At 39.3% G+C, this 20,081-nt stretch overlaps 1 protein-coding gene across 3 annotated transcripts; it reads left to right on the forward strand.

Annotated features, from left to right (window-relative positions):
- The first annotated feature begins 13,815 nt into the window (after nucleotides 1-13,815).
- LOC148193581 (cryptochrome-1-like) lies at nucleotides 13,816-19,315 on the forward strand. 3 transcript variants are annotated; one of them, XR_015782103.1, is made up of 5 exons: nucleotides 13,816-14,632; nucleotides 15,131-15,349; nucleotides 16,101-16,807; nucleotides 17,533-18,427; nucleotides 18,529-18,661. XR_015782103.1 is itself a non-coding variant. In XM_088098482.1 (5 exons), exons 1-4 carry the CDS (start codon nucleotides 14,320-14,322, stop codon nucleotides 18,343-18,345), a joined length of 2,052 nt encoding a protein of 683 aa, XP_087954608.1. In that variant the 5' UTR covers nucleotides 13,816-14,319; the 3' UTR covers nucleotides 18,346-18,380; nucleotides 18,840-19,315. The 3 variants fall into 3 exon arrangements, 2 of the variants coding, with proteins under 2 accessions (XP_087954608.1, XP_087954607.1); XM_088098482.1 differs by lacking the exon at nucleotides 18,529-18,661 and adding an exon at nucleotides 18,840-19,315 and having other exon boundaries at nucleotides 17,533-18,380; XM_088098481.1 differs by lacking the exon at nucleotides 18,529-18,661 and adding an exon at nucleotides 18,840-19,315 and having other exon boundaries at nucleotides 13,819-14,632; nucleotides 17,533-18,341.
- The last annotated feature ends 766 nt before the right edge of the window (nucleotides 19,316-20,081 follow it).

The raw sequence follows: 20,081 nt of genomic DNA on the forward strand, positions 1-20,081 counted from the left end.
GACGCCTTAAATTCCCCGTACCCCACGGACTAGTTATTGCAGAGTAAACAGAAATTCAAGGAGCAAATGAATGGGTGCGGCTTTGCGCAAGCTTATAAAGAGAACATTAATGGCGTGTCCCTTGGCAGCATAGATCGCAGATTATATATCATTGCAGGAGCTAAAAACGAGCTTGGAAGAGTCTCCAACAAATTATAGAGATGAATCAACCACAAGGCACGCAGAAACGCTCGTCACACATGCAGAAACGCTCGGCGCAAGAGTGACGCCAAGCGAACGTTCGTCCAGCTCTCTGAAGACGACGCTCGTCCTGGAGCAGAAGAGGACGCTCGTTTTGAAGACGACGCTCGTCCTGAAGCAGAAGAGGACGCTCGTTTTAAAGACGCTCGTCCAGATGACGTGAAAAGAGGACGTTCGTCCAGGACTCTTAGAGAGGACGATCGTCCAGGCAGAAATGGACGCTCGTCCTGGAGCAGAAGAGGACGCTCGTTTTGAAGACGACGCTCGTCCTGAAGCAGAAGAAGAGGACGCTCGTTTTGAAGACGCTCGTCCAGATGACGTGAGAAGAGGACGTTCGTCCAGGACTCTTAGAGAGGACGATCGTCCAGGCAGAAATGGACGCTCGTCCTGGAGCAGAAGAGGACGCTCGTTTGAAGACGACGCTCGTCCTGAAGCAGAAGAGGACGCTCGTTTTGAAGACGCTCGTCCAGATGACGTGAGAAGAGGACGTTCGTCCAGGACTCTTAGAGAGGACGATCATCCAAGCAGAAATGGACGCTCGTCCTGGAGCAGAAGAGGACGCTCGTTTGAAGACGACGCTCGTCCTGAATCAGAAGAGGACGCTCGTTTTGAAGACGCTCGTCCAGATGACGTGAGAAGAGGACGTTCGTCCAGGACTCTTAGAGAGGACGATCGTCCAAGCAGAAATGAACGCTCGTCCTGGAGCAGAAGAGGACGCTCGTTTGAAGACGACGCTCGTCCTGAAGCAGAAGAGGACGCTCGTTTTGAAGACGCTCGTCCAGATGACGTGACAAGAGGACGTTCGTCCAGGACTCTAAGAGAGGACGATCGTCCAGGCAGAAATGGACGCTCGTCCTGGAGCAGAAGAGGACGCTCGTTTTGAAGACGCTCGTCCAGATGACGTGAGAAGAGGACGTTCGTCCAGGACTCTTAGAATGGATGCTCGGCCTGGAACAGAAGAGGACGCTCGTTTTGAAGACGACGCTCGTCCTTGAGCAGATGAGGACGCTCGTTTTGAAGACGACGCTCGTCGTGAAGCAGAAGAGGACGCTCGTTTTGAAGACGCTCGTCCAGATGACGTGACAAGAGGACGTTCGTCCAGGACTCTTTGAATGGACGATCGACCAGTAGAAGAGGACGCTCGTCCAGTGGGATAAGAGGGCGCTCGTCCAAGATTTAGGACGTTCGTCCAAGCCAGAGAATAGGACGCTCGTCCAAATTTCAGTGAACGCTCATCTGCTTTCGATTTTTCCACGGGCGCAACTTTTGCTGATGTGTCTATTTAATCCAGAAATACGAAGGGCTTACGGTCTTTGGTTCTTTGGAGATGCATCTCACTTAGAGGAGAGCTTGGAAGGCTGCTAGGACTCGTGGGAACACTCCCTTTTCCCTCTTGGTTTCTTCATCTTCTTTCATGGCCATTTTATGTTGTGAGGAATGAACTTTTGCTAAAATGCTTCATCAAGTTAAGAACGCTTGGGGCAATGTTGTTCGCTTCAAGAGAGACCCAAGATCACAGACTTTTAATAAATAGCCAATGAATCGCAGAGATGGTTAAGACAATCAAGTTGTCATTCAAGTTAATTTCTCCTTATCCAAGCTATGAAAAACAACTTCATAATGCTGAGCAGCGGATGAAAGCAGCAGTTGAGAAACTGGAAAAAGAATGTTAGCATCAAGCTAAAAAGGAGACATCCATAAATAATGATTCAGATGAAAGAGTATGTCATTGAACAAGGACAAGTTACAAAGATTTGGAAGTGACGTCTCTCACAGCTAGCTTCCCTTGCCGATGAAGCCATTGAAAACGTCCCTAAGTTCTTAGCTGATGCTGAGTCTGTAATGTCAATCATCAACCCGCTTAAGGGGATTGAAACATTCCTCAATTGCTGCAGGGAACTTATCAGAGAAATGAAGAATGTTATGGCTAAAGCCCGAGATGGTTGACCAATACGTCCTATGTCTCACGTCTTGGGAACTTCTGAATGATGAACCACCTTATTGACTTTGTTTCATGTTAATTTCCAAATTACACCGGGGCAATATTTTCGCAACTTTATAATTTCCGACTAGAGTATTTGAACTACATTGTCTCTTCTTTTTCTTTTCATTTTTATTTTCTTTTTCTTAATTTGTTTCATCTAAAAAAAAAAAAAAAAAATACATTTAAACATCCAAGATACCCTAAAGGACTCGAACCAGTTAACAAATCTTGGAGAACCAAAGGGAAGTTCAAGAAGGAATGAAAGTTAATATCCAACAATTGAATGAGCAGATGAGCTGAAGCCTAGAGCTTCTGAATGCCTTACAAAAAGCCTTGTAGATTCACACACATCACGAGTGCAACAAAGAGTTCTAGGAGCATAAACTTTCCCTCCTTATGATCTCCCCTAAAATTACACTACACCCTTGGGAGTGGACTCGGGACACCTTTGCGTTCAAAAGGCCAAAATAATACAGTGAAGGAGGCAACAAGCTTAGGGCAACCACTTTCATGGTCCCCTAGGAAATGATTCAACCACGCCTTGTGAGTAAGACAATGACAAAGCAACCCGCGTTGAAATCTTCTCCTCATGCTGTTACGCCAATGGATGTTGATGCTGACAAGCTTAAATTTGAAATACTGGAAAAAGGATAAGAGTCATGAAAGGGGGAGGAAGCTCTAAGTCTGGAAATGTTGCAGGGCTATGCTTAGTCTCAGAGGCGGTGATACCTCTCAAATTTTAAATTACCCGGAGGCACCACTTGTCCAAGAGCCATCTCATGATATACAGAAAGAAAATGGTTGTGTGTTCCTATGATGAAAAGTGGTCAATTCGTTTCTTATAAGGTAGATTAATTGGCATGACACCAAACTGGGGCATTCATCTTGAATCTTCGTGCATCCGGTCTTAGGGAGATTTGGTGGATGCTCTCTTGAGGTAGTACAAATACCACATGGACGTGGCATCTCATTGATTACAACTACGAAGCATGGTGAAGAAGGAGTATGAATTATACAAAGGATACGCCCAAAGGTGGAAAGAGATTGTTGCTCAAAGAAAGTCTCTTATGAGTGATAACGAGATGGTTGACACATGCCTAACTATTCTGCAATCACCCTTCGGTGAGGCCATGGTGAGCAGTGTTTCCCTAAAACTTTGCAAAATTGGTGATAATCCAAGAAAGAATTGAAATTGGTGTGAAGACTGAAAAGATCGCAGAAGGTCCTACCATGACAACAAATGTGAACAAGTATGGTCTAAGCCTGGGATAAAGAGAGAAGAAAGAGCTCAATCACATCCCACTACTCAAATACCGTTAGCCTACCCTTTGAAACCGCTCTGAGACAAAATTGGACTCGACCCAAACTCAACTTCCCACCAAGCTGTCAGGTAGAAAAATGTTTGATCAAGAGAAAAGGCCTACGAGTTTCACTCATATCCATATGACTTATGCAACATTTCTTCCAAGTCTTCTGCATAAAAAAGCTTGGTCTCTACTTGTTACACGAAGCCTTTAAAGCCTCTATACCTCAAGACTCGTGATACATCATACACAAAAGGTGATTACCATGGAGTGGCTATCGGTCATTCCACCAAAAGTGCTGGTGGTTCAAGCGCAAAGGCAAACTTTGATTCATTCAAGATGTTTAAAGTGTGAAGAAAGTCAACCCAACACTGAGGCAAGGCTTGTGAATGCCACTACAAATACCATGAAGAAATGAAGTGGGCTTTAAGATCACATAAGAAAGCATAAGTCATTGTACAAGTGAATTCAATGTTGTGAAGAGTCTTGCTATGGAGAAGTATGCTCATTGGTATCACATCTTCATCCATGACTTGCAATGCGAACATTCACTACTGGGTTTCTCCAAGTAGTGTTGGAAATCGAGTCCTGAAAGGGTATCATGGAAAAAAGGAAAACAAAATTAAAAAAAAAAAATGAAATGAAGTCAATCTTGAGTCACTTATCTTTCTTGCAAATCGTCAAACTTTTGTTTTTCGAAAATAGAAAAGAGCAAAAGAAAAAATGATGAATAATCAAAAGGAAAATTGGGATGTCAAGTTTTTCTAAGGTCAAGTGTTTAATCAAAAAATAACAATTTGACGTTTTCTCCCGAGACGTTTGTACGCATTTTGCTTGAAAACCTTCACCCTTCACTTTTCCAAAATAAAGGATATTCCCCAACAAACACTGTCACTGCCTTCAGTAATGAAGTAAACTTTTACACTGGGGCAGATTGGCCTGACCAAAATTACTCTCGCTTGTGCTAGTTGGGTGATCCCTGAATCCATTGAGACAAACAAAAGAACTTTCAAAAGGAGAATAAGTCCACTAGATTGAAAACCCGAAAGGGCGGTCTAGAAAGAAGGAAAAAGAAAAATGACTCATGTTGAGGTCATCTAATCGTAGAATTAATCTTTTTGAAAAATAAAGCAATCAAAGTTCAAAATGATGTGTGGCCTTCTTTCTTTATCCAAAAAACAAAATATAACCATTGTTACCCCGTTTGAGCAAAAAACAAATTCCTTTTCAAATTATCCCCAAGCAAGGGTTGTCACCAGGTAGAAGTCAACTCATGATGTAAATGAAGAGCACTCAATGATCAAACGAAGAAATTTCATCAGGAGGAGTGAACAAAGAAAAAACAAAAAGAACAAAAAAAAAAAAATCACAAAGTGATGATGAAAAGAATGAAAAAACGAAGTTCAAGAAAAAAGAAGAGTGCTTAAAAGATCAAATAGTTGACACTATGCCAGATGATAACCCTCGTTTCAAAAAAATAATAACCGACAAACATTCATTTGGGCCTTTAACCCTTTCTTTCAATACCTTCTAGCCCTAGCCACATTACAAACCTAATAAAGTCCACACAGATTGAATGATATTTGCTCAAATTTTCATAAAGCTTAATTTTGCGATAAGACTAAATGACTTGCAATGTGTCCAAAAAAAAAAAAAACAAAACAAAAAAAAAACAAAAACAAAAAATTTGAAAATTAATGAAAAAGAAAAAAAAAAGAAAAAGTAATGTCTCATGAAGAAGGGATCTCTTTGCCAACCAGCCAGCAGCATGCAAAAGAAAATCAAACCAATTGGGGTCATCCTTTTAACCGATCCTTTTCATGCCCACTACCTCTTCCAAACATAATCCCATGCCAAAAACTGGGGCAGCTTTGTGAGTCTCCCAAGAGTTTTTTTATCAACCCATAATTTCAAGACTGGGGCAGCTTTGCGAATCTCACTTGAATTTTTCACCCGAATTTTCAAAGATCCATACCCCATGCTCATTTTCCCAAGCACCGAACTGGGGCAACTTTCGGGATATCCCGTTTCACTTTAACATTCACATATCACATCTCCGGCGAGGAGTATATGGGGAATAATGTGCCCACGTGGTTGTCCTAGTCTTCTCCAAACCATCCTAAACATCTGTCATTATTCTTCACTTGCCAGTAAATTCAAGCATGCATGCACTGATGTCACGAAAGAAAAAGTCAAAATGTAATCATATCAAACATTAGACCTTGAATGTATGACATTCCTCACTTTCACAAGACATTGAAAATAAAAATTTGTTTGATGATGTTTGCAAGTAAGATGAATGACTCAAGTAAAAAAAAAAAACACAAAACAAAGCAAATGTTTTTCATAAATTGCCATCAATCCATCAAAAGGAAAGTTTTTCTGATCGAAACCCTCTTCATTCATATGAATGGTTGTCGAATCCTTCTTCAAAAGTACAAAAGAATAACATTATGGTCTTCTCTTCAAGTCATGTTGTTTCTTGTTGATTATGTTTTTTTTCTCTCATTTGGGGTTTTGACACCCACATCCACAAGGCCCTGTTCACCGCTTGTAAGTTAGGGTTTCAGCATTTTACCGAGGTTAGTACACCTCATTTCATTCATCCACAGGGTTTGTACACCCTCCACGAGGTTAGTACACCTCATTTCATTCATCCACAGGGTTTGTACACCCTCCACGAGGTTAGTACACCTCATTTCATTCATCCATAGGGTTTGTACACCCTCCACGAGGTTAGTACACCTCACACCATTCATCCATAGGGTTTGTACACCCTCCACGAGGTTAGTACACCTCATAGCATTCATCCACGAGGTTAGCACACCTCACATCATTTGTTCAGGGTTTGTACACCCTCCACGAGGTTTGTACACCTCGTTCCCCTCAAGCACGGTTTTGGTTCAGCGTTTCAAGCCCAGTTTTATCTAGCACCTTTAGTTTTCTTCTTCGTTATCGGCCCTCTGCATGGCAATGGTCGAATTTAAATTTCTGTTCTGTGAGTTTGGCCCTCTGCGAGGCAATGGTCAAATCTAGGTTTTAGTTTTCTGTTATCGGCCCTCTGCATGGCAATGGTCGAATTTAAATTTCTGTTCTGTGAGTTTGGCCCTCTGCGAGGCAATGGTCAAATCCAGGTTTTAGTTTTCTGTTATCGGCCCTCTGCATGGCAATGGTCGGATTTAAATTTCTGTTCTGTGAGTTTGGCCCTCTGCGAGGCAATGGTCAAATCCAGGTTTTAGTTTTCTGTTATCGGCCCTCTGCATGGCAATGGTCGGATTTAAATTTCTGTTCTGTGAGTTTGGCCCTCTGCGAGGCAATGGTCAAATCCAGGTTTTAGTTTTCTGTTATCGGCCCTCTGCATGGCAATGGTCGGATTTAAATTTCTGTTCTGTGAGTTTGGCCCTTTGCGAGGCAATGGTCAAATCCAGGTTTTAGTTTTCTGTTATCGGCCCTCTGCATGGCAATGGTCGGATTTAAATTTCTGTTCTGTGAGTTTGGCCCTCTGTGAGGCAATGGTCAAATCCAGGTTTTAGTTTTCTGTTATCGGCCCTCTGCATGGCAATGGTCGGATTTAAATTTCTGTTCTGTGAGTTTGGCCCTCTGCGAGGCAATGGTCAAATCCAGGTTTTAGTTTTCTGTTATCGGCCCTCTGCATGGCAATGGTGGGATTTAAATTTCTGTTCTGTGAGTTTGGCCCTCTGCGAGGCAATGGTCAAATCCAGGTTTTAGTTTTTTGTTACTAATACTTTACTTGACATTGATCATTTGGCATCGTGACTTGAATTATTTTGTTCGTTTCTTTCATGATTGAAACCCGGACAAAATTAGTGTTTTTATCTTTACTTAGCTTTACTTAAATAATACGAAAAGATTAAATTTTCATATTATTTAGTAATATCTAAGTAAAGAGGGGCAGCTGTCAACACTCAATTTTGTCCGGGTTGTAAAAAATGTGTTTTTATTGGTTTTTTTATTATTTTTCTTTTATTTTATTTCACCTTTTTGTTTTATTCTATTTTTATGTATTTAGATTTTTGCTTTTAATTCAATTTCTATTTTTCTTATATTGATTTTGTTTTAATAGAGTTAATTAATCAAAATAATTGAAAAATTAAAAAATAAAATTTAAAAATAAAATAAAAATTAAAAAAAAAAGAAAGAAGAAATAAAAAACGTGGGGGAAGTGGCGTATGGGGGAGGTGTCTGAAGGAAGGAGACCAGGTGGTTAAGGGAATATTTTCTAAGATTTTTTGGAAGGAAAAGGGGGGGAGACCAGGTGGTTAGAAGTGGATAATTCCAAAGATTTTGGGAGAGGATTTTGGGGGGATCAGAGAGAGAAAAAAGGGAGAAAGAGCACACGGGGAACCATCATCTGGAATCATCATCCAGACGGCAGTGAAAGCGAAAAGCTAGAGGAGGTCACCGGATACACAGCTAGCAGTAGCAGCAGCCATAGCAGCAGGTAGGTCTTTTGTTCACTTGTACATTCAGATTCATCATATATACTTACTGCATAAGCTCCATTCACCCTATCTCGCCAGCCCATACACCATTATCACGGAATCATCTATCCCACTCATTCTCATATGCACACTACACACTCATCGTTTCCAAAACCAAATGGACAAGGTTCAACCAACATTAAACCAATCAGTAAACATTAAAAAATTAGGGGAGGCAGAGAAGGAAAATTGGTGTTGCAGGGGGGCATTCGGCATTCGAGAAAATCCTCGAATGGGGAGGAAGAGAGTGGCTGATTGTTTCGTGGTTGGCGGTTTGGAAGTAGTAGTCTGCTGTGTGGTGGTGGCAGTGGCATCGCTAAGGTTGTCCTGGTAGGTGGTGATGACCGTGTAGGTGGCCGAGGAGGTGGACGAGTATAGGCACGGGGAGGGACATTATCGTGACAGTGGTCGTGTTCGTCGTGGAGGTTTTAGCAATGGTGAAGTTGATGTTGATGGATGATGATGGCACGAGCGGATCGGTGATGAAGACGGAGGAAAACCATCCCTGAGAATCGCTGGTTTTCGAAGAGAGAGGAGTGGAGACGGTGGTGTCTTGGCTGACGGTGATTTTGGTGGTGCGAGGGGTCGCGGCGAGGCCAAGGCGCTTTCTGTTTGAGGCGACGGTGGCTGGCTATGGCAGAGGTGGTGATCAGTTGTGGTGCTGAGCAAGAGACCTTGAATCTCTGGAGAAGGCGCGAACCGGCGTGAAGGAGTGGGAATGAGGATGAATCTCTGAACCCTAGGAAATTCTAGGTTAGAAAGCATTGGATTGGGCTCAGCCCAGAAATGAGCGTACATCCGGAGCATTAGGCCCCTTTTGGAGCGCTCGTTATTTGGCGTCCGTTCGCCATATCCCCACAATGAACGCTCGTTATCCAAACAAACGAGCGCTCGTTAAAACTTAAGCCTTTTCGACCGTTCGCTCAGCCTTCTCCCTAACGAGCGTTCGTTATCCAAACGAACGAGCGTTCGTTATCCAAACGAACGAGCGCTCGTTAGCTAAGCGAATGAGCGTTCGTTAGCCTTAAGCCTTTACGTTCGTTCGTCATTTCAATAACGAACGTTCGTCCTTAAGTTTCCATTTTTGAACGTCCGTTCGTCTTTTCAAACAACGAGCGTTCGTCATTAAGCTTCCATTTTTGAACGTCCGTTCGTCATTTCAATAACGAACGTTCGTCCTTAAGCTACCATTTTTTTAACGTCCGTTCGTCTTTTCAAATAACGAGCGTTCGTCATTAAGCTTCCATTTTTGAACGTCCGTTCGTCATTTCAATAACGAACGTTCGTCCTTAAGCTTCCATTTTTGAACGTCCGTTCGTTATTCCAATAACGAACGTTCGTCCGTTCAATAACCAAACGTTCGTCACTCAGCTTTAATTTCTCAACGTCCGTTCGTCATCTTCCCAATGAACGCTCGTCATTCAGCTCCAATTTCTCAACGTCCGTTCGTCATCTCTTCAACGAGCGTTCGTCATTCAGCCTTCGTTCTCAACGTCCGTTCGTCATATCTCTTGACGAACGCTCGTCATTCAGCTCACATTTCTAAACGTCCGTCCGTTATATTCCCCAACGGACGTTCGTCCTCTCCCCAACGAACGCTCGCTATTCTGAATACTGTCCTAACGTTCGTCCAGCCTCTCCCATTTCTTTTTTTGTTTATTTATTTTATTTTCCTTTATTGTCTTATTTTATTTTCTTCTATTTATTTATTTTAAACATATACTTATCTTAAAATATATACTTAATAATACAATATCTATAGTTTAAATAAAAAGAATTTACAAAAATATTTTTAAAGGTTTATTAAGCACACGTGTGACCGCTCGCGTCGTCCTTGTGCTAAAATCCTTTTATTCTTTCATATAAAAATTTACAAAAAAATACGTTTTGAAGGTTAAGCACACGTGTGACCGCTCGCGTCGTCCTTGTGCTAAAAACCTTTTCTTCTTTTCTTACATAAAATTTCAAAAAATACATTTTAAAGGTTGAACACTCGTGTGATCGCCCGCATCGTCCTAGTGTTCAATATCTTTCTCTCTTATTTACGTAATATTAAACGAGGGTATGAGTGCTCGTGCGATCGTCCGCATCAGCCTAGCACTCAATACTCTCAAGTCTTCCTAAATAAGCAGATAACGGTATGAGTGCTCGTGTGATCGTTCGCATCGTCCTAGTGCTTAATATCGTTATCTCTCTTTTCAAAAATAATTAAAAATATTTAAATATCATTTTAAAGGTATGAGTACTCGTGCGACCGTTCGCGTCGGCCTAGTACTCGTTACCTTCTTTTTCTCGAAAATATTAAAAATATAAAATCTCCAAAAATTAAAAACATCTGCTTTTCCAAACAACAAACAGTCTTTCAAGCTAGAACTACGTAACCCTGATTTCTCATTTTGAATGAGAATACGTAGGAGCAAGGTCAATCCTTGTCGGGCCCAAAAAACTAAAAAATATATTTTTGTTTATTTATAATTTTATTTTAGGGGATAGTTAAACATTTTGAAAACCACATCATATTCGCGCATTTAGTTAAAGGTACTGCCTTAGGGCAGGCGTTGTAGGGTGCTAACACCTTCCCTACACGTAACCGACTCCCGAACCCAGAATATGGTTTTCGTGGACCGTGCTTTATCATTTTGAGGTTTTTCCATAGTTTTCCATAATAAACTATGGTGGCGACTCCAAATCTCTTTTTTAAACCCGTTTCTTATTTGGATGGTCGTCCCGTCGCGATTCCGGTTGCGACAACCACGAGTCCCCAGCAGCGGCGCCAAAAACTTGATGGACAAATTTATGAACACCAAATTATGATGTCACAAACTTGTTTTCAATCGGCAAGTATGACCGAATCGTTCAAGTAATAAAACTTGGTAAGACCAAGTATCGTTCTTCCCAAAGGACTCACGGCCTAGTTTAGTTATGTGATTTCTTAATTAACTAAGACTTACAAACGAATTAATTGAGGTTTAAAATGCAAGACAGAAAATAAACATGTATGCATGAATTGTGATCAATGGCAAAAAGCAAAGGATAAACACTTTCAATGAAATTTATGTATGGATATGTTGTTGGGGGTCAATTTCATCTTATCCACTCTCATATATTTTAGGAATTCAACGATCAAATCACCATTGTTAATGCCACTCTCTAATGTACCTTTCCAGAAGGCTTCTCCCTAATCACGAGTTCATACAATTCCTAGCATTCCTAATGATTAGTTCATAAGTTCAGGAGCTTAACGACAACCAATATAAAATTGGGAGAAATTCCCCGGATCTAGACTTCCCCGTACGTTCCCGTATCGACAAAACCAATAATCATGCATCGAATGAGTTAAACCATGCAAGCATTAAACAAAGAGGAAAAACCCTAACTAATGATGAAAGAAAGCATAGGTCTTAAATATAAGATGTAAAAACAGATTCCATATATGAGAGTTTCACAAGACTACATTGATTCCCCAACAAACATAAAGAGGTTAGTTCACCATATTCATGGTGAACCTAAATGAATTACAATGAAAGAATGAAAGAATAAACCCGAGAAAGAGAAGAGCTGTCACCATCTCCCAATCTACCCCAAGGGGTGGAAGAGAGAGTGTTTGCTTCGTTTCTGCCAAAGATACAAACCCTAGGACGTCCTAAAGCTTATATACTATTCCAAAAATACAGAAAAATTAGGCCCAAGCCCATAAAAGTGCCAAAAAACCAGTCCAAGCCCATTTAGAATGGCGCTCAGCGGTATTTTACCGCTGAGCGGTACTAGCGGTTGATCCATTTTGCCCCCCAGCTGCTGTTTTGCCCCTCAGCGGTGATTTCGGCACCTGAAAACTGCCGCTCAACGCCAAATTTCCGCTCAGCGCCACTCGGTCAGACTTTTTCTGCGTTCTGGTTGGTTTTTCAGCATTCTGGTTGACTGGTTGACTTTTCTGGTTGACTGATTGATTTTTCTGGTTTCTGGTTGACTTTTCAGCACTCCAATCATTCGGTATTTCAATTCTTCTTTCAAATCATTCAATTAGCCTACAAAATGAAGGGAATCTTGCACAAAACCATTAAATTCACTTTCAACTCTCTTATTCTCAAAACTAAAGCAAAAATATGAGTTCAAGCTAGTTTCTAAGTCTTAAAGGTTGCTTTTGGTATCAAATTTAAGCATAAAAATAACGGTTTTTCAACCGTTATCATATACCCTTTAGGCATCGGTTCCAATTGAACCGAGGCATATAGTTTCGCAAAAATTACAAAATTGCCACCGTGTTTTGATACGCTTCGGTTTCAAAAAAACTGAAGCGTAATGTGCGAGTTAAAAACCTCTTTTTTTTACTAGTGTCAAGACAATAATTAACTCTATTAAATTGTGTTTTTATTTATGTTAATAAATTGTTTTTTCAAATAAAGTATAATTTTTCTACACAAAGAAAACACATTTTTAATAAGACAAAATTTCCACCTACTAGAATATTTTAAATATGAGATCAATTGTTTGTGGATAACAAATACTCGAATGATATAACATCAAACCTTAGTTTAGACAAAGTCGGTTCAGACAAATTCTGATATCATTTTATATTTATATTTATATGTTATAATTTAATCATATAGTAGGTCATGTGAGATTTTCAAATATTTTTTTAAATATAACAATTTCGTGGTGTTGTCTTCTCTTCTTCCTTAAGAGATCGGGATCAGTCACTTAAACAAATTTTATCAATAATGTCTGCTTTAGACCAACTAATCTATAGGACATTTGATTGTTACAACCAGCAGGTTATCATTTTTTTTTTAAATATAACTCTCACAAACAATAAGAAAACACTGATAATTGAAACACTAACTTGTTTAAACATTCCGAAAATCAACAACTAAAAAGGACAAAGAAAGGTATAAAGCACAGAAAATTAAGAGTAAATTATCATGAAGTATAACGAGTCATAATAATAATAAGTGTTTATTCTTTATACTTTTTTTTACAGTCACACTAATTTTTTGTTGGCGCTGTAATTTCATTTTACATTCCTGGTAAAACTTAATCTCTTGTTACAATAAATACGTTATCCGTACAAAATAAAAAGCTCGGTACCAGAAAAATTAAATACGTTACGACATTATGTCCTCATCAGTTTTTTCAGCGTATTAAACAGTGTTCTACTATTATATAAAGCCGTGGGTTACATCTCAATTAATTAAGAAAGTTCCAAACTACTGAATAATATATATTGGTTATAAGTTTTTACACCGTACATGCACTAAAAAGAATTGATTAGCACAAAAGAAGTAACCAACCCGAATCGTTGCGTAAAGGTAACAAACGTATCACCATTGACTTTCAGAAAGAAAAAAACATCTACGTATGGTGGAAGAGTTTGACCATTCCTTCTTAGTTTTGTTCTACATTTGCAAGTCTACTATGATACAAATGAATCTTGTTCAGTGGGTGAGTTCAGGAAAAAGGTAACGTAGTTTGAGAGTGGTGGCATGATGAAAGGGTTGGTGGGGTTGTGAGCAGAGAGAGTCACGAGATAGAAAATGTAACGTAAGTACGCTGAAAAAGAAAAGTTCGTAAATTTTGAAGAGGCATGAGATGAGGCAGTTATAGGCACAAGCACTGTGTATCTGTATCCATCATTTTCTGATTCCGCGTCATGTCACTTGGATGGAAATAGAAGAAACTAGAGACGTAGATGTGATTTGTTTTTGTTGCATAGGATAATAGAAATACGAAAATCTACGTGACATAAAAAAGGTGTGGTTGCGGTTTGCCTATCAATTCATTGTATCCCCACAACGTTGGCCAATCCTCTTCACTTGTTCTTCCTCACATCCCATCTCTCTTTCTCTCTCTACTTGGACCCCGTCCTCAGTGTCTCTTCTCTCTGGTTGCAACTTGGGTGTGAAAGGACCAAAATACGAATTTTCTGGAAAAAGAAATCAATCCCCCTTCCCAGAAGAAATGCCAAAGTGTGGGAGAAAGGGGAATTAAAAGATAAGTGCCAAGCCTCAAAGTTGTCTACCCAAATATCAGATTGTGCTTTTTACCTTCTTATGGCCTATAATCTCCCTCGGTAAAGAAAACCAAAAAGGAATAAAAAAAAGTGGGAGAGAGAGAGGGAGAAGTAGAGAACAGGAGAGAAAAAGATAAGAATAGTAAGCTAGCATTTTTTGGTGTTGTTGTTAAGTCTCAGTACTCAAAGGGAAAGGATTAAGGAAAGAGATCTGGTATATGGTTGTGTGTGTGAATAATAGAGTGCTTGAGGTTGTGGTGTTGGTGAAGAATATTTTTGAAGATGTCAGGAGGAGGATGCAGCATAGTGTGGTTTAGGAGAGATCTAAGGGTAGAGGATAATCCTGCACTGGCTGCAGGAGTTAGAGCAGGAGCTGTTGTTGCTGTTTTCATATGGGCTCCAGAAGAAGAGGGTCAATACTACCCTGGGAGGGTCTCTAGGTGGTGGCTCAAACAAAGTTTGGCTCACCTTGATTCCTCTTTGAGAAGCCTTGGCACTCCCCTTATCACCAAGCGTTCCACTAATAGTGTTTCTTCCCTATTGGAGGTCGTTAAGTCCACTGGGGCTACTCAACTCTTTTTCAACCATTTATATGGTGAGTTTCTGTTTTTTCCTTTTCTTACATGGCCTACTTTTCATGCTTATTATGTATCATATATGGTTCTTGTGTTTTCTAGTGCAACTTCCTTCCTTTTTCTTTTAGATTATTATTGGTTATCATATATCATCCTACCTTGTTTAGTTTTATTCAATTGTTTTTTGAGGGTTTATGAGAAAACCTCTAGATTGCTACCTAAAGATGGTCTATGATTATAGCAGATTCATTGCTCAGTTATGACCAACATCATTACAGATTGTAGGATCCTTAATTCTATCAATTATAGTTCTTTGTTTCTATGATTATTTGGTGAACTTTCTCTTTTATAGTTTGTGTTATGGTTGTCTGAAATTTTCTTCTTCCTATAACCTGCCTTGTCATTTGTAATTTCTACTTATAACGTTGGATTTCCTTTTTCATAGTTTCATAAGAAAAGTGAAGTTCGTCACTACAGCTTCATGATGATATCAAAGTAAGTAACTATCTGTGTTGCAGATCCATTGTCACTTGTGAGGGATCACCGAGCAAAGGAGGTTCTGACTGCACAAGGCATTACCGTCCGTTCATTCAACTCAGACTTATTGTATGAACCATGGGATGTGAATGACGCTCATGGCCAACCATTCACAACTTTTTCTGCTTTTTGGGAAAGATGCCTCAGCATGCCTTATGACCCACAAGCACCTCTTCTCCCACCTAAAAGAATTATTCCAGGTCTACTTTTATTCATTTTTCTTCTCAGCCTCACATTATTTGTTTTTATTAATTTATTATTGATTGGGGCCAGCTGCATAAGTCATTCACCTTTTGTGGTTCTAGTTTGAAGTCCGGCACTTCAACAAATTATCCAAATTGGGAAACACATCGATGTTTTTAACCACTTAAAATGTTCCTATGTAACATAGCAAAAAGGTAAAAAAGTAAAATCATAATACTATTTAAAGAGATGGAGCTTTTTTAAAATTTTAAATGCAATTCAAAGTTCATAGATCATTCTGTCAATAGGCTTCCACAGTAGGTACTTCCAACCATTAATTGTAAAATTGTAAAAGTAAAGAGGCAACAAATACTCTATTCAGTTATTACAGCTGACATATTTTGGTTATCTAGATATGCAAGCTTTATGAGTTTGGTCTGAAAAAATATTCTCTTTTGTAGTCAAGCAAAATGTGATTCAGATAGTTCTTAGTTCAACAGAAAAATGGCATGTAACGGTGGTCTAATTTATTCATGCACTTTGGGTGATTAATGGACTAAGTTATTGTCAAAAAAGTTGGGAAGACCATTGCTATTCTTTCATTATTGATGAATTGAATCAAGAACCAATGTAATGATCCTATTTTTGTACACTACACAAGTATGTCAAATGCACTTCAGCATGTTTGATACGTTGTTTTTCTATTTAGCACCGTCATTTGTCATGAATTTCATTTGCATTATGTTAATAATTGTTTCTTTGTTTCAGGTGATGCTTCAAGGTGCCCTTGTGATATGTTGGTGTTTGAAGACGATTTAGAGAAGGCAAGCAATGCGCTTCTTTCTCGAGCATGGTCACCGGGGTGGAGCAATGCTGACAAGGCATTGACGGCATTCATAAACGGTCCTCTGATTGAATACTCAAAGAATCGTAGGAAGGCTGATAGTGCCACAACCTCATTTCTCTCTCCACATTTGCATTTTGGTGAGGTGAGTGTAAAGAAAGTGTTCCATCTTGTCCGCATTAAGCAAGTGTTTTGGGCCAATGAAGGAAACAAGGCTGGTGAAGAGAGTGTGAACTTGTTTCTCAAGTCTATTGGTCTTAGAGAGTATTCAAGGTACATCAGTTTCAACCACCCCTACAGTCATGAGAGGCCCCTTCTAGGACACCTTAAGTTTTTCCCTTGGGTGGTGAATGAAGGCTACTTCAAGGCTTGGAGACAAGGCAGAACAGGGTACCCTTTGGTGGATGCTGGAATGAGAGAGTTGTGGGCAACTGGTTGGTTGCATGATCGGATACGTGTTGTGGTTTCAAGTTTCTTTGTGAAGGTGCTTCAGCTTCCTTGGAGATGGGGAATGAAGTATTTCTGGGATACCCTTTTGGATGCAGATCTTGAGAGTGATGCTCTTGGTTGGCAGTACATCTCTGGTACTCTCCCTGATGGTCGCGAATTTGATCGAATAGATAATCCACAGGTGCAGTTGCTTCTGTGTATAAACTGCATAATCTTGCTTTGTGTGGATGTCTAAATGTGTATGATCATCTGTGTACATGTTATGATTTTTTTTTATATATATTTAAAAGGAAAGCAATGTCACGAGTTTCATAATCTTGTTATTACTTTTCTGGTTTGAATAATTTGTGCCGAGTAAAAGACTCTTTTGTCCACCACTAAGGTTTTGTACAAGTGAAATGGAACAAAAAGTACTTCCGCCCTCTTCTCTGAACTCTCTTAAATATTTATGGTTTGAATTTTAGATGAAGGCTAAAGGTCTATCCCAATATTGATTACATTTCAGCGAGTAGAGAGAGGTTTCATTTGTCTGATCTGGAGTGATGCCTTCTTTTAACTCTGTTAACTGTTTGAAAGTAAAAATTCTCGGCATGGACAATACAACACTCTGGCCTATTTTTCCTTATCTGAACTTGTTCATATTGAAAATTTGAGATGGTCATTCATATCACTCCAATACGGTTGATTAATCATAACTAATGAGTTAATATTTGACTCAATCATCACTATGTTTCTTCAATTTTGAGGGCAGTTGGATTGAAACTAAATATATTGATTATGATTTATGAACTTTGACATTGACACTTTTAGACTTGAGCTACATGTTAATATCTGCCATTTGAATGCTTAAAGATGATAAATAACTTGTAATTGATAAACTCATGTGAGTTGTTTTTTTTTTCTCAGTTTGAGGGGTATAAGTGTGATCCAAATGGAGAATATGTTCGACGCTGGCTTCCTGAACTTGCTAGATTACCAACTGAATGGATACACCATCCGTGGAATGCACCAGAGTATGTACTACAAGCTGCTGGAATTGAACTTGGTTCAAATTATCCTCTTCCCATTGTAGGAATAGATGCTGCAAAAGTTAGACTGCAAGAAGCACTTATACAAATGTGGCAACAAGAAGCAGCTTCAAGAGCTGCAATTGAAAATGGAACGGAGGAAGGGCTTGGAGACTCATCTGAATCAGCCCCTATTGCTTTTCCTCAAGACACACACATGGAAGAAAGACTTGCTGAACCTGTTAGGAACAACCTACCTCATGGTACTCGGCGCTACGAGGATCAGATGGTCCCAAGTATGACTGCTTCCCATGTGAGAGTGGAAGAGGAAGAAACATCTTCAGACCTTCGAAACTCAGCAGCAGACAACAGAGCCGAAGTTCCTACAAATGTGACCACACAAGAAAATGCCAGAGAGACAGTGAATCAAGGAGGGCTGCTGAATGTAAATAGAAACACTCGAGTACAGAATAATGCTACTGAAATGTGGCTGAGAAATGCGGCTGAAGATTCCACAGCAGAATCGTCAAGTAGTACTAGGAGAGAAAGGGATGGGGGTGTAGTTCCAGTTTGGTCTCCCCCAGCATCTAACTTCTCAGAACAATTTGTAGATGATGAAAATGGTATTGGAGCCAGTTCATCATACTTGCAGAGGCAGCATCCTCAGTCCCATCAATTGATGAACTGGACGCGGCTACCTCAGACTGGGTGAGATTTCCCAAAGCAAGTGAAAAGATAAATACATATGTGTGTTCTGTGCTTCATGATAAACTTTTTCATTTCAACTTTACAAGGTCATGTTCTGCAACCATTTGGTGATTTTGGAAATAGTGTGGCTAACCTGCTTGTGTTCTATTTTCTTAGCCTCACTTTTTTTGGGTTTTTCACTCTTCAGATTCTCCTCTTCCCAAGTACAAGATAAGTTGTAGAATTTTGCTACATCTACAAACACTTAGGGAAGGCAATATTTTGGTCTGTTTGATGATGTTTTTGGCAATGGATTATCTGCAGTAACTTTACCACATTAATTTTACCACTGCATGATATTCGAACGTTGCAATAAATTTTTAGTATATAATCGATGTTTGAAAGAACAAATGGTGGATCATAACACTTGACCATGTCTACTTTTTCTAACCGTTCCAATTGTTTCTGATCTAATGTTATGATATTTTCATCTTGTTACAATTAACACTTTAATTACAGGTAATTCAGAGCTACAACGTGGTGATTAGTATCAGGGAGATGAAGAATGCAGTCTCCCCTCATCTTTTGGGAAAAGTGGGATGGCAAACCTGGTATTGGACATACATGTGATCATTTCCTACATCCTTGAACATGTCTTGACACATGATTAACGGCTGACCTCGAATGTGCATGAAAATTTCAGTTCATGCGGGCAGTAATTTCATCTGCAGTGCCTTTTGCGCTCTTGTACAAAATTTTTAGGCCTACTGTATAGTATAATTTGTGTTGTGGAGGAGAAAGAGCCACTATTCGAATTGGACCTTTGGTCCTCTCTTAAACTCAGGGTTGTGCTTATCATTTGAGGTAGTTAGTTATTTACGTTTCCTGTCCGGTAATCCTGTACATTTATTTTGACTGCTGTAAAGTGCATTAATCTCGGTGCTCAGATCTCCAAAACTTCTCTATATGGCAAACTAAAAGGCATTGCCAAGACACTTTTGGTTCTTGCTTTCCTGTCCTTGTATTGCTTATTCCTTAAGTTTCCTATGGTTGAGTAAAGATAAACCAATAATTGGAACAATTTAGTAACTTACTTCTCATCTAAATTCTATGAAACATTGGGAACTTGCATTTCTAAGGAAATACCTAAAGCAATCATTTACATCTTAAAGGTGAATGATTATGATTAAATATGTTAATATTACAACAGCATGGTTCAGGTTGGGATCTGTAAATATTACAGATCCCAAATTATTATAATTATGATTTACCTGCAAGAATATATTCTAGGTTGACTAACTCGTCACTGAAATTGCACCTATTGTTTTGTAAGAGCAAGACTTCTTATTCCAAAGAGATTTTTCTCTGTTCCAATCAAATAAAGGCACCAAATCAGTTCCTGCCTCAAAAGCCGGCAACAAATGCTAGATTTATACATAGGAGCAATTTTGTTCTTCCTAAGTAAAAATTAAACCATTCACTTTGGAGACAAAGATGCTAAATTGTAACCACTGATTGGAAAATTGTCCGAAAATATTTAATAAATTAATGATTTGTAGGATATGTACATTCATTATTTTTCGTACTTTTACTATTTTGCAATTCTTTACTTTTCTCTCCCAATTGCACTGTGCAGCAATCTTTCTATAGGAAACCACAAATTTATGCTCAACGATAAAAGAGTTTAAAATAGCATAGATATTAAATTATTTCCTTGACAGTGTAAAAGGTGAGCTTATATCATCAACAAACAAAAATGGT

This window comes from Vigna umbellata, chromosome 9, assembly GCF_029865625.1.
Source record: "Vigna umbellata cultivar VRB3 chromosome 9, Vumbellata_1.0, whole genome shotgun sequence".
Lineage (NCBI taxonomy): Eukaryota > Viridiplantae > Streptophyta > Magnoliopsida > Fabales > Fabaceae > Vigna > Vigna umbellata.